General features: G+C 40.3%; 1 protein-coding gene across 2 annotated transcripts; it reads left to right on the top strand.

The window, feature by feature from the left end:
• The first annotated feature begins 756 nt into the window (after positions 1-756).
• On the top strand, positions 757-11858 carry EPCAM (epithelial cell adhesion molecule). Of its 2 annotated transcripts, none has more exons than XM_059943393.1 (9): positions 757-1057; positions 3511-3618; positions 3898-4138; positions 5070-5135; positions 6168-6231; positions 7382-7483; positions 8664-8801; positions 10572-10616; positions 11396-11858. In XM_059943393.1, the coding sequence occupies exons 1-9, from the start codon at positions 982-984 to the stop codon at positions 11435-11437; spliced, it is 882 nt and encodes a 293-aa protein (XP_059799376.1). In that variant the 5' UTR covers positions 757-981; the 3' UTR covers positions 11438-11858. The 2 variants fall into 2 exon arrangements, with proteins under 2 accessions (XP_059799376.1, XP_059799374.1); XM_059943391.1 differs by having other exon boundaries at positions 8664-8864.
• The last annotated feature ends 2930 nt before the right edge of the window (positions 11859-14788 follow it).

Below are 14788 nucleotides of genomic sequence, written 5' to 3'. Positions count from 1 at the left end.
AGCTTCAAGTCACTACACTTATTTTAAGAGTGTAACCACAGCGTATTGTAATTTGAATTCATTTGCACTGAAATAAATTATTGTCCTTCGTTTCTATTTCCTTCTATTTTCGAAATACTCATCAACGTTGTTCTCTAATATTAATCGACCCTGGTAATCTCAGTTTCCAGCACTTCGCTCTATGGGAACACCTTCAAGTGCTAAAAAGGCTTATAAGAAAAAGAAAAGAATTATTGAGAATAATTATAAAGATCACATGAATTTGTCATCCCGAGAGCTAGGCACATTCTTCTTTTTTTCTAGTTTCAAAGGAGTACAATTAAACGGCCAGGTAAAGCTCGAAGGTCTTTTTTTATTGTGCTTGGGACGGTCTTCCGCTTCTCTTTGTATTCCATTTTGCCTTCCGCCTTCATCCTCCCGGCCCCCTCACTCTTTCCTCCAGGTCCCATTTTTTCGAGGTTTCAGAGTCGTGCTCCCTCCGGTAAAAAGGAAGTCTCAGTATTTTCAAACTTTCTCCGTGGCCACCCAGGGTCCCACCCTTCCCGCCCCCACCGACCGCAGGAGCAAGCACCTGGCGAACCCGGCGCACACCTGGGGAGGGGGTGGTATCCCAACAGCCGCGTTCCGAGTGGGGGAGGGGAGGGGAGTCTGTTCCCTCCCCCCGCCTCCCGGCGGTGACTCATAGCCGAGAACTGGCCGGCAGAGGTGAGCAGCCGTGGGCAGGGGCCGGGGGCGGGGCCGCCAGGTCTGGAAGGTCGGCTCCGCCCCGCCGAGCGTCCAGAGCGCCCAGTCCGTCGGCCAGCTCGTACCGTGCTCTCGGCCCCGGGGCACCTCGCTGTCGTCCTCCCGACGCGCGCGTCCCAGGCCTCGCGCCGTCCCGCCGGCCAGTGGGCTCCCGGCGGCCTACTCTGTCCGCGCGTCCTCCCGCGAGCCCCCGGCCCGCCTCGAGCCCCTCGCGCCCTTGTCCTCGGCGCGCGCAGCATGGCGCTCCCCCACGTCCTTGCGTTCGGGCTCCTGCTCGTCGCAGCGACGGCGGCGGTGGCCGCGGCCCAGGAAGGTGAGGAGCGGAGTTGTGGGGTTAGGAGGACCAGGGGGTGGCGGCCCTCGGCGCCCTAGACGTAGACTGCGGGGACGGGACGGGCGGCCGCGCTTCTCCGCCCGGAGACGGACGGCGCGGGGCTGCCCAGGCTCTCTGCGGGTGGGAGGCAGCGGGCAGGCGCCCACTCGCGCGGGCCGGAGGGAGCAGCCTTGCTTGGCGCTCTGCGCGCCTCTCTCGGGAAATGGACCGGGGCAGGGGCGGAGGGGCAGGCGGGGAGCAGAATGGCTGCGGCCGCGGCCGCCTCGACGTGCCCACCTCCTTCAGCCCCTGCGCACTTGGGGTTTTGGCGAAACGGAAACCTGCCCGGGCCGGGAGGGGACTCTGCGACTGCGACCTGCGGCCCCGCCCCTCCCCGGGCACCTGCGGTGGGCCCCGGATGTGGGTCTCGGGCGGGGACTGGTGGCTGCGGTGAGGCCTCCAGGGCCGCTACACACCTGTGCGCGGGGAGGAGGGCCTTGACTACGAGGTGTGTGTATGTTTTCTTTTTAAGGATCATATAAATAATGCCAAGTTTATTGTAGGGAACCCAGATATATCGATAATCGTGAAGAGTAAAAAAAAGTCATATTGGAACCACTTCAAGAGAATCCCGTAATTAATAATTGAGTGTATTTTTCTTTTAGACATTGCTCTAAACATTACCCTAAACCTAAACACATTGTTTTATGTCTTGATTTTTTTCCCCTACATAATATACAGAATTTTCCGTTTCTTTTAGTCTTGAAAAGCATGATTTAAATGGTACAAAACAATCTATAGCCTGGAAGGTTGCACCATTATCCTAATGTTGGACGTGTAGTTTGATTCCAGTTTTTCTTACTCTGGAATAAACATCTTGGCTGCCGTCTCTTGATTTATTTGTAAGGTGGTGGCTAGCAGTGAATTGTCAGTTAGCCACAGTTTTGTGGAAAGGCTTTTGTAGTCTCACCAGCAGGGCTCAGCCTATTACATTACACTTTCAAAATAATGCAGTTTAATCAACTCATGTTTTTTCAACTTCAATCTGAGGCTAAATACTTAATTTTAAATTGCTTTAAAGTGATAGCTGCTGTAGGAGTATGTTCAGAAAGTCTGATTGGTCTCTTTTAAATTTCCCATTGTTTAGGCATAAATATGTGCTCTGAGCAGGAATAGCGTAGTGCTGCATAAGATTTTAACCCCTTGAGGACCGGCAGTATACTTTCTCCTTTTGTGACCTCGATACTGAGTTTAGTGCTGGACAGATTATATAGGTGGTTCGTATTGATTATAATTTAAACAGGGAAAAACTAAAGCCAACTTGAGATATGAAGGAGCAATATATAAATTCTTTGGTCTGTCGTAATTAGTTTTTGTTTGTAAAGATTGCACTCTCTCAGCTAGACGAAGAAATTAGATGTGCTTGCCATTTGAAGTTAAAATGAACTTTTGAGATAGTCGAAGATATAACTATTAAATTGACATCAGTATCCAGGATGGGCTGCTTAATAGCACTTTCAAAATCAGGTTCTAGAATTTAATTTAGTTAGGAAACGCACATCCGGAGGTACCTCCAAATTCAATTGAAAGTATAATTTTTCTAAGATACGAAATTGTCCAAGGGTTGAATATGTTCCCATTAAGTCTCAAGAAGCATCTCTTATTAAGAAAATGGGGTGGGAAGAGGGAGTTAATGGGAGTTATTCACTGATCATAGAATTGGTACTTTTTTAAATTTAATTTTTATTATATATTGGGATCTAGTTGGTTTTACAATGTGTTAGTTTCAGGTGTACAGCAAAATGGTTAAGTTATACATATATCCATTCTTTTTCAGATTCTTTTCCCATATAGGTTATTATAGAATATTGAGTGGAGTTCCCTGTGCTATACAGCAGGTCCGTGTTATCTATTTTATTTTATTTTACTTTTTAAATTAAAAAAATTTTTGGCCACGCCACGTGGCATGTGGAATCTTAGTTCCCTGACCAGGGATGGAACCCACGGCCCCTGTACTGGAAGCGTGGCGTCTTAACCACTGGACCGCCAGGGAAGTCCCTTGGTTATCTATTTTATATATACTAGTGTGTTGTTGATATTGGGGAAAAGACTCCATGACCCACAGGCAAGTGTTTATCCAGCAGGACAGGAGGAGGGAAGAAGCTGAGTCTGGGAGTATCATGAAGGCAAAGCTGAATCTGGTGTTTGGAGGGTTTATTCTTGGTTTAAAACACAAAAATTGGAATGCATGTAAATTAGACTGTCTATATAATATGTACAAACTATTTAGCATAGTGTCAGCCACTCCAGTTATAGCTGAAAAATGACACATTCATTTTTTAAGGCTGTGTGTTCCTGTAACTTGGGCATTATTGTCGACATAATTTAGCTGATCCACCATCAGAGTTGATAGTTGGAGCCTCATTTTTAAAGTGGATTTTTTTCCCCTGCAGGATGTGTGTGTGAAAACTACAAACTGACCACAAACTGCTCTGTGAATGCGCATGGTCAGTGCCAGTGTACTTCAATCGGTACACAACATTCCATCATTTGCACAAAACGTGAGTAGAATATCCTCATTACCTTTAAGTTTTATTTTGACTTATACTTCTTTAATTGATTTGTCTTGAGTCGGGAAGCGTTTAATTGGCTTAAATCTGAATCATGTTATTTTGTCCACATTATCTCATCTCTGAAGTTTCTTATGATTTAGAAAGTGAACCTGGGAACTTGTAAGTCTACAGTAATCTTTGGCCCTGGAAGTTTGGAGTAAATTAATTTTTTTCCTTAAGCATACAACTGCAGTTATTTTTCACTTTGACATGATGCTTTCTTTGCAGTGGCTTCCAAATGTTTGGTGATGAAGGCAGAAATGAGTGGGTCAAAGGCTGGGAGAAGAGTGAAACCAGAGGGTGCTATCCAGAATAATGACGGGCTCTATGATCCCGAGTGTGACGACAAGGGGCTCTTTAAAGCCAAGCAGTGCAATGGCACCTCCACGTGCTGGTGTGTGAACACTGCTGGGGTCAGAAGAACCGATAAGGACAGTGGAATATCCTGTTCCGAGACAGTGAGGACCTTGTGAGTTGGGCTGCCTATAAATTACTTGTTTTCATGCTTTTCGGATTTGTTTAATTAAATTTAGTTTTGAACATGTAATATGATTTTGTGATTTAGAATTCAAAAGATAGAAGAGAGTGGACAGTGACAAGCCCCCATCCCATCTCAATCCCCCATTTACTCAGTTTACTTCCGTAGAGCTGATGTCATCAGTTTACGCCATAACCTTCCAGAGATCTTCTGTGAATTTACTAACAATGTAGTTTTTCTTATTTTTAAATTTTTTTCTTATGGTAGCATACTAAACATAATTTTCCGTAATATATTTTTACTTAACACTGTTCAGTATTTTAAAGTATGATTAGTGTTAAATGTGTATGAATGATTTAAGCTATGTATATATTTGCTCATTTATTGTGTCTTAAAGCGAGGTATGATTGTTTCAGGGACTATGTAATGGAAAGGAATGGAAACACACTCCAGCTAGCTTAAGCCAAAAAGATTTTATTGGAAAGAACTAGAAAGACCAAGGCAGGCACTCTCTCCGCTTCTGTCTTCTGGAGCCTTGTGGCCACTTTTCTGTTTCTCTCAGTGCCTTTTTGTCTCTTCACATGAACGTGACCCAACATGACCAACTAAGCCTTAGCTGCCTATATATTGCTTGTTTTCATGCTTTTTGGATTCATTTAATTAAATTTAGTTTTGAATATGTAATATGTGATCTTGAGTGTGGTGACCAGAGGCCAGAGGGTCCATGTTAGAAAGCCTGAGTTCTTTATGAATGATGTATGTAAGGGCCAAGGAAGAAACGAAGGGCATATCTTTTGTATAGATCCTTTTTCTGTTAATTCTCCTGTAATTCCACTTGGGAATTTGGGTATTAGCATATTAAGAAAATAATATAAAAGGCTGAGTTGTTATGGTCAATCAATACTGTCTTTTTACTTTATAGCTGGATCATCATTGAACTAAAACACAAGACAAGAGAAAAACCTTATGATGTTCAAAGTTTGCAGGCGTAAGTGCTATTAAATGCATTATGTACAGTTGGTACTCAGAACTTCCATCCTACACCATTAGATAAACTAACTAAAACAAGTCTCAATGCATTTTCATATTTCTGAAAAATAAAATACTGTAAATAATATTTTTAACTTTTTTTTAAAAAATAAAGTTTCAAGAATTGTACAGGTTCCTGTAGTACCCTTCGCTCAGATTTACCAGTAAACATTTTGGCACATTTTCTTTTTATATGTGTATGCATATGTGTGTGTACTTTCTGTATCTATCTGAGCATGTATAAATATTATTTCCCCAGAACCATTTGAGAGCAAGTTCTAGATGTCATGCACCTTGACCCCTAAATACTGTGGTGTATCTTTTCCTAGGAACAAAAGACATTCTCTTACATAACCACTATACAGTTACCAAATTCAGGAAATTTAATGTTAAACCACATTGTGCCAGTTTTCCCGATGTCCTTTGTGGCAATTTTTTCCCCTCTGACCCAGGACCCAGTCTAAGATCCATGCACTTAGTTGTTATGACTGTTCAGTCTCTTTAAATATGGAACACTGCTTTGGCCTTTCTTTGTCTTTGTTTTTCCAATAAAATTTAAATTTTTAATTAATATTTGAATTATAAACCATGACATTGATATTTTTGAAGAGTATGGACAAATTGTTTTGTAGAATATCCCTCAATTTTGGATTTGTCTCATGTTTCCTCATAATTAAATACAGGCAATTCATTTTTGACAGGAAAGCTACTTAAAGTGATCTTGTGTCCGTCTCAGTACTTCACATTGGGAGGCACACGACATCAGCTTGTCCCTTTACTAGTGATGTTAACTAGTGGTCAGGGTGGTGTCCACCAGGTTTCCCTACTATGGTGTTAACACTTTCCTCTTTGTAATTAAAAAGTATAATCTGTGGGTAGATACTTAGATACTGTGTAAATATCCTGTTTCTAGTCAAACTAGAACTCAACAGTTTTTGCATCAATTATTATGATGATAGTTGCAAAATGGCATAAAATTTTTTATTTACAGTGCACTCAAGGAGGTAATCACAAGTCGTTATCAGCTGGATCCAAAATATATCACAAATATTCTGGTAAGTTTTTTTTTTTAGCAAGTGAGCTTTACCAGAAAATTGGTCGGATAGTTTGGTTTGGGTATGATTTTTTTTTTTTTTTTTTTTTAATTTTTTTATTTATTTATTTTCTATTTTTGGCTGTGTTGGGTCTTCGTTTCTGTGCGAGGGCTTTCTCTAGTTGCGGCAAGCGGGGGCCACTCTTCATCGCGGTGCGCGGGCCTCTCACTGTTGCAGCCTCTCTTGTTGCGGAGCACAGGCTCCAGACGCGCAGGCTCAGTAGTTGTGGCACACGGGATTAGTTGCTTCGCGGCATGTGGGATCTTCCCAGACCAGGGCTCGAACCCGTGTCCCCTGCATTAGCAGGCAGATTCTCAACCACTGCGCCACCAGGGAAGCCCATGATTTTTGATAGTGGTTAAACTGCATTTGAATAACAGTTTAAGCCCTGGGCACTTAATCCTGCAAATCTCCTGTTATTGTTTTCCTTCCATAGTCTTTGAAAACCTCAGTTTACCCTTAAAGAAAATGTAGTGTCTCTTACTATTCCTAACACATGCCAGTCTTCACACCTTGGAAAACCTCCCTCTGTGGTTGTTTTTGGCAATACTTAGGATGCTACGTAGTCCTGTTTTCTCTGGTTTCAGGAGCTAGTCTTTAACCAGTTAGCCCTTCCTTAACTCTTTCAACTTTGGTTGAAAAATGCTTGAATAGTGTGATGGAACTCTTTCAAGGCAGAAAATTGCTGTCGTTTTTTAAAAGACTTTTTGATAGTGACATACTTTTTTCCTTCCTGAAAACAGAACATGGTAAATGCCACTGCATTTTGGATTGCATTTCTTTAGCATTTTAGCATTAAAGTAGTTCTAACCAAATAAGGTACTTTAATATCTTGTTTAAAATCTTTTGGAAATTCTCTTTTGAAAAGAAAATTATAATTATCTTTGGATGCTTGCATTGCTATTTTAATTCCTTTGGGTAGATTTTTAAAACCTCCCAAAGATTTTGAAATTATTAGTGATAAACCCAATTATCTGCTAATGGCAAGAAACACCGACACATGCAGATTACAGAAAATCAAGCACTGAATATTCTGATAATTGAACAATGATATTTTCATACAGTTTTGGTTACAGTAATATTAATTTGTATTTTTCAATTTTTCCCCTAGTATGAGAATGATGTTATCATTATTGACCTGGTACAAAATTCTTCTCAGAAAACTCAGAATGATGTGGACATAGCTGATGTGGCTTATTATTTTGAAAAAGATGTGAGTATAATCTTCCTCATTTTATTCCTCTGTTTAGAAATGTAATGTTGTCTATCATGCCTCAGTGGATTCAAAATCTTTCATCTGCTTCTCTACTTTTAGATCAACTGTATGAATAACTATTCTCCAACTGGTTCTCATGCTACAATTAATTTTGTCGTCCTTGTTGTTCACATGCACCTTTCTTATACACCTTTCTTACTTGTTTGTATATTTATGCCTTTTTATCACATTGTTCTGCCTAGAATATCTTCTCTTCTATGATTCTTATTACCTCCTTGGCAGTTATTTAGTTTGTGAGTGTAGCCTTCCCCTACTATAATTTCCATTAACAAGAGACTATGTAAAAGATGCTATGTAACTGGTGTGATTAAAATGTTTGTTTAAACTTTAATATACTGAAGTGAGCTATTTTCTTTTTTTTTTTTCCTGAGCCCATCTCCTGGAATTTCAGTTACGTGTATGTTAGACCACTTGATAGTAACCACAGGGGCACTGAGACTTTGTTCTTTTTTTTGAATTTTTTTTTGGCCGTGCTGTACAGCATGGGAGATCTTAGTTCCCTGACCAGGGATCGAACCCTTGCCCCTTGAAATGGAAACATGGAGTGTTAACCACTGGACCACCAGGGAAGTCCCTAAAGTGAGCTATTTTCTGTTGAGATCTGGGATCCACTGCAAAATAACAAGGCCAGGGAATTCCCTGGCAGTCCAGTGGTTAGGACTCCGCGATTTCACTGCCGAGGGCTTGAGTTCAATCCCTGGTCAGGGAACTAAGATCCCACAAGCCAGGCGGTGCAGCAAAACAAAACAAAACCCCACAAAACAAACAAAACAAAAAACCAGGCTGGGAGAGGCTGGGGGTGGGGTGGGGATAGAAGGAAGAGTAGATAAAATAAGGTTGGCCATGTGTTTATGTTATTGAATCTGCGTAACAGGTACACGGGATCTCATTATACTATTCTTTCTACTTTTGTATATGTTTGACATTTTCCTGTCATTAAAGTGGTGGGTATTTTTTGGTTTTTTCTTTCTTATGTTTCAATGGATGAGATTGTTATCACCAAAACCATAAAGATTCTTGGCAGCAGTTCTTTTGGTACATAATTGGCACGTAATTCTATGTGGCCATGGTAGGTTATCTTAACTATTTTAAATTGCTTTTCTCCTTCTCAATGTAGGTTAAAGATGAGTCCTTGTTCCAGTCCAAAAGGATGGACCTGAGAGTAAATGGGGAACTACTGGATCTGGATCCTGGTCGAACTTCAATTTACTATGTTGATGAAAAACCACCTGAATTTTCAATGCAGGGTCTACAGGCTGGTATTATTGCTGTCATTGTGGTTGTGGCAGTAGCAATTACTGCTGGAATTGCTGTGCTGGTGAGCATAGGACAAGTAAAATTTCATTTCAGGGTCTCTTCTTTGAAGAAAAGGTGATAATATGAAAAAGCCACAGCCGTGTTCCAAAACAAGTTAATGAAACCAAGTCTTCATTTTTTGTAATCCTTTATGCTGAATGAATCTATTGCATTTCCGGTCCCTTTTTATAAAATAGTCAACCTTATGAAGCAAGAAAGGATACTGATCTGAGAAAAGCTTGTAGCTGAGCACCTCACAGGTTGGTTACATTGCTATCAAATAGCAAACGTCCTTCAGTTGTCCTCACTGCACACAGGAGTGCAATTCAACACTGTTGCCAGGGTTAGTGCAAAATAACCTGAATTCCCAAACCATCAGTGAGGTGAAACTACAGAACACAGATTAATGTTAGCATAAAAAAGAATTAAAAGGGATAAATATGAAGCAACAGTTCAAAATAAAAGATTTAATGTAAACTGAACTTAGCAGTGCTTCAGAAGAAGACTGTATCACCTGAACAAGCAACGTTTGTTCTAAATATGTAAGGGTACTTCAGCATCAGGAAATTTTACCAACACAACAAATTCAGAAATAGATTTGATGGTATATGAGAAGTTATATTTTCAGTTCAGCAGCATTATCACACTTCGCTATCCATCTGGAAGAAAACAAAAGTTGGATTCCTGTTTCACCCCACCAGGGCTGGCCGTATTGCTCAACTGTGTGTGAATAGCACGTTTTGGAGCACAGCAACGTGAAAGGAGTTGGGCAGTGCACCCATGTTCAAACACATTCTAGACAGGTTATAGTTCAAAATGTTAAAGAATAAAATAAGTCTCAAAGTTAGGAGATGTTGTACAAACTTGTGGTAAAAGAAACCAAGTAAGGTGGGAAATCTGGAATCCATGAAGGAAGAAGTATATATTTGACTTCATTGAAATTAAATATTTTGTATGGCAGAGATACTGTAAAGTGAAAAAAATGTCAATTATAGGCTGGGGGAAAATATTCACTATGCATAAAACAAAAGATTATTATGCATACGATACAAAGGGTTCTTAGAAAATGATGAGGAAACTAAAGAAAGAGTGGTAACAGGTGTGAATAGACAATTTACAGAAAAGGAGTTCCAGATGGCAGATAAACACATGAAAGGTTCATCATAGAAATCTAATTGTCCTACAGAAATGAAAGCACAAGTACATAAGGAAACATGGTCAAGGTCATGTATTCCAGCGTTGCTAGTAAGGGTGAATCTGGAAACAACCTGAGTGTACATCCAGAGGAGGATGGATGAGTAAACTGTAGGTATCCATGCCATGGAATAAAGTGGCTATTAAAAAGAAGGAGTTCAAAAAAAAAAGTTCAATCTATAGCTCTTGATCTGGAAGGATTCCTGTGATGTGGATACAGGCTGTGCAAAGAGGGAAATGATACTCTGCATGATCCCATTTTTTTTTTGAGACCCCCTAAAACTTACATGCATATGTTCATATATTTGTATTAGGATGGAAAAAGAAGTGGAAGGATGCACACTAAGCTGTTAAATTTCACTAAAGATTATTCATTGTTTTCTCAGTGCATTTGAGAAACAGTGTCTACAGATAGATTTTAAAATTAAATCTGTTCATATCAGAATTGTGTTCATTAAAAGCATATGTGTCAGTTTAGACTAACTTTTTGTTTGGGTAGCAGTCCTCAAATAGTAATCATTTTTCTTCCATGTAGGTTGTTTCCAGAAAGAAAAGAATGGCAAAATACGAGAAAGCTGAGGTAAGTGGATTATTTAATTAAAAGGCCCTTGTTTAATCTCTTACTCCTAATAATACCTATACCTTCCAGACACTGACAGGTCTCAGTTACACTTGAGTCCCTTTATAGTATAGTCCTTAGGGTCTTAGGGAGAGTCTCACAATGCTAAATTTTCTTGCACGAGTTCCATAGCAAACCAGATTATATTGAATTCTGACCACTTATTGGCTGGGCAAGTTATTTAACTTCCCTTAAGCCTCCATGTTTCCTTTATCTGTAAGAGGGGATAATAGTACAGACCCATTTTAAGGATTTAATAAAGTAATCTGTGTAAAGTGTCGATCCCATGCTTGCCGCACAGCAAGATGTTTGCCATCCGTAGTAGTTGTCATCATCTTGTCTCGGTTCTGCCTATAATTAATTGTGCGATCTCAGACAAATCAGTTAATTCTAAACTTCAGTTTCCTCACCCATAAAGTAAAAGATTTGTAATAGAAAATGAATTGGTTCTTCCTATATTAAAAATGGTATACATTTAACAAAAATATTACCCATTCTTAAAGATCTAGCTTACCGGCTACTTCCCCCTGTCACTTTGGCCATCTTATCTCTAAAAAGCAATTTGGATCATGTACTTAATGTGTGCTTCCTTGTAATATACCTTTTTTTAAAAAAAATTTAAGTCATAAATGTGGAAGAGAATTTTCTTGCTTTCCTTTTTGTTTTTTAAGCTATTTTCAGAATGAACAAAAGACTGGATCCAAAATTATTTTAATTTTTTCTTTTTCCCTCTATTTCAGATAAAGGAGATGGGTGAAATGCATAGGGAACGCAACGCATAACACTAATTTGAAGAGTAACTATGAGGGAAATTAGCAAACAGACTCAGATTACAGACGTATGAACATGGGGCAAAGAGAAGATCTTTGAAGACCACTATTGTGTTAGTTAACATCATATATTTGTAACAGTTAAACCTGTACTCAAAATATAAGCAGTTTGAAATTGACTTTATTAATCTTAAAATTTGACCACAAGTGTCATATATATGCAGATCTGATATAAAACCCAGAATTTGAACTGCGTAGTTTGAATTATTTATGCCTAACACTGAAGGGTATGCGTTAAATATGCTTCCACAGTAGAGTCTGAGTGACTACTGTCTCATCTGTTTGTGATTAAATAGCTGCCTTTCTGTCTACTTTGAGTCTTGTACATATAAATGTTTTTTATGAACTATGAAATAAAACATTTTAAAAATGACTTTCCTAACTTCATTTGAATCATATTGAATCAAATTTCATAGTATACAAATAATAGGTTAAGAAATGCTCTGAATGCTAGCTACAAATTAGAATTTGCATGAGTCCTTATAATCATGTATATTCAATATGAAATTTATAACCTGTAGTGTGTAACTTCTTTATTTTTTTAATAACATCTTTTTAAAAAATATATTTATTTATTTAGGCTGCGCCAGGTCTTCATTGCGGCACGCAGGCTCTTTAGTTGTGGCTTGTGGACTTCTTAGTAGCGGCATGCGGTATCTAGTTCCCCCACCAGGGATTGAACCTGGGCCCCCTGCATTGGGAGCACGGAGTCTTACCCACTGGAGCACCAGGGAAGTCCCTGTAGTGTGTAACATCTACACAGAAAAACCAAACAATTTTATTCTGCATGCATCTAAGATTCTATTTTGGACAAAGTGGCATTTTGAGACACTTAATACCTTGAGGCCAAATTGATGGAGAATGTTGTGAACCATGAATTCCATGGTTGGTTGAAGTAGAAGCACCAGTTTTTCAACTGAATAATTATGGTACAAACACATTTTATATGAAGTTAAAGTATCCTGAAATATTTTGCTTTTCTTAGGAAATTTTTGAAAACACTATGAAAAGAACATTAAAGAAAATATAAAAACTAGATTTAAACATTGACCTATGATTTTTATCCCTTCCGTAGTAGGCAAATTCTAGGATGGCCCCTAAGATTTCTTACCCATGATATATATGCTCTATGTAATTTCTTCCCTTAGAGTGTGGGCAAGATCTGTGAATATGATAGGCTATCACCCCTGAGATTAAGTTATATGGCAAAGGTGAAGGGATTTTGTAGATGCAGTTAAGATCCCTCATCACTTGACTCAATTAAAAGGGAGATTACAAAAGAGTGCCTAAAAGTAAGAGACAAAAAGCAGAAATAGACGTGCTCTGCTGTTAGCCTTAAAGCAAACGGCCGTGTTTTGGAGAGTCACCTATCAGGAAATGGCAGGCCGACCCTAGTGGCTGAGGGCCTCAGTCCCTCAACCATGGAAGTGAATTCTGTCAACAACCAGTGAGCTCGGAAGAGGACCTCAGCTCCTGATGAGAGCAACCCTGGTGACATTTTCACTGCAGTCTCGAGACCATGAGGAAAAGACCCAGTCACGCTTTGCTTGGACTCCAGACCTATAGAAAGTGAGGTGATAAATGTTTATTGTCTTAAGATGCTAAATTTGTGGTAATTTGTTACACAGCAACAAAAATTAGTAGTAGAAAGTAATGAACTTGAAAGACAGAATAGCAGATACAAGGAACAGCCACCGCCGCAGGGCTGAGAGCACCCAGAGAAGAGACCCTCTACTTCCGCCAAGCCCCACACCCTGGGCTGGAATCCAGACCTTGTGGGAGAGGGCCTTATGGCTTGATGAAGAGCAGAGAAGTTGCTGTGGTGCTGCACTGGCAGAACTTTTTGAAAATCTCTCTTGTGGAACTTACTGGAAAAATTTGCTCTCAAGGGCAGGAGTCATCAAACTACAGCCTGCAGCCTGGTCTGCCACCTGTTTTTAAACAGTCTGGGAGTTACGGATGGTTTTTGCATTTTAAATGGTTGAAAAAATTTAAAGAACATTTCATGATATATGAAAATTACATGGAATAAAAATCTGTGCCCATAAAGTTTTATTGGAGCACAGCTACACTCATTTGTTTATGTGTTGTGTGTGGTTGATTTGCACTACAAGGGCAGTTGAGTAATTGTAACAGACCGGGCCAGTGGAACGCAAAGCCTAACTATTACTCTGGTCCTTTACAGAAAAAGTTTGCTGACCCCTGCTCTAGGGTGCTAAGAGATAGCTCCTCATAGGGAGGTGTCCTGCCCGACACCTACGGCACTGTATAAAGCTGCCTTTTATAGCTGGGGTGTAGCAGTTGGTGCTCTGGGAAGCTGCCGTCTGGGTGCTGCAGGAGCTGGGCACTGGGGAAGCAGCAGGTGCCACAGGGGAAACAATACCTTCTTGCAGTGTCTCTCCAGCGCCCTCTACCGACAAAGCTTCAGAGCATGCACAAAGGGTGAATTTGGAGCTAAGAGGCAATAAATCAGTAACTCTTCAACCCAGTGCACTCTACTTTCTGTTCTACCTCTTCTGAAGCTACTCCTGCCAAAAGTCAACACTGACCAGCTAATTGCCAATTTCCCCAGTATTGAATCGTTTGATCTCTCCACAGCTTATCACCACAATGACTGCCCCATATCCTACCCCAGTATGTTGCTTACAGATTTTCTTCTTTGGCTTCACTGGCATTACTCTCCTCTGTTTTGTTTTGTTTTGTTTTCTCTTCTGCTGACTCTGAAATACTGATGTTCCCAGGATTTATCCTTCCTTCTATTTTTTCCTCTCTTTTTCTTCTGGGAGGATTTCATCATTCCTTTGCTTTAGTTACCATCCAAGTCCTGATGATAACAGAAATACCATCTCCATTCTTGTAATTCACCCTGAGTTCTACACTAAACTATGTTTCACTTAACTAGCCTTTAATGACCTCATCATCTTCCTCCAAATCCTAGTGAACTTTTATATTCTCAGAATCAGTTAATGGCATTGTCACCAGGTACCAAGTCCCAAGTTCTTTTTTCTCTCAACTTCTCCATTCTTTTAGTCATCAGGCCCTGAGATTCTCCCTCAGGAATAAATCTGCCTCTAATTTGCCTCTCTTAACGCATTTTCACTGATCTCTTCGCCCCCAATCTATTCCCTTTCTAAACCAAGTCCCACATTGCTCCCAGAATTATTTGCCTTAAGTTGATCATAGCACTTTTCTGCCCCTTCCCCCTGCCAGTCTGGCCCTGCACTGGGTGCTGGTTCCCCTTTTGGCTGCCCAGCATCCCATCTCCTCTTCCATTTGGGGAGAATCCTCCTGTGTGTGGTGTTG

Source organism: Balaenoptera ricei, chromosome 13 (genome assembly GCF_028023285.1).
Source record: "Balaenoptera ricei isolate mBalRic1 chromosome 13, mBalRic1.hap2, whole genome shotgun sequence".
NCBI lineage: Eukaryota > Metazoa > Chordata > Mammalia > Artiodactyla > Balaenopteridae > Balaenoptera > Balaenoptera ricei.
Note: the sequence above shows the minus strand (reverse complement) of the source record. Positions and strands in the feature narration are given on the sequence as shown.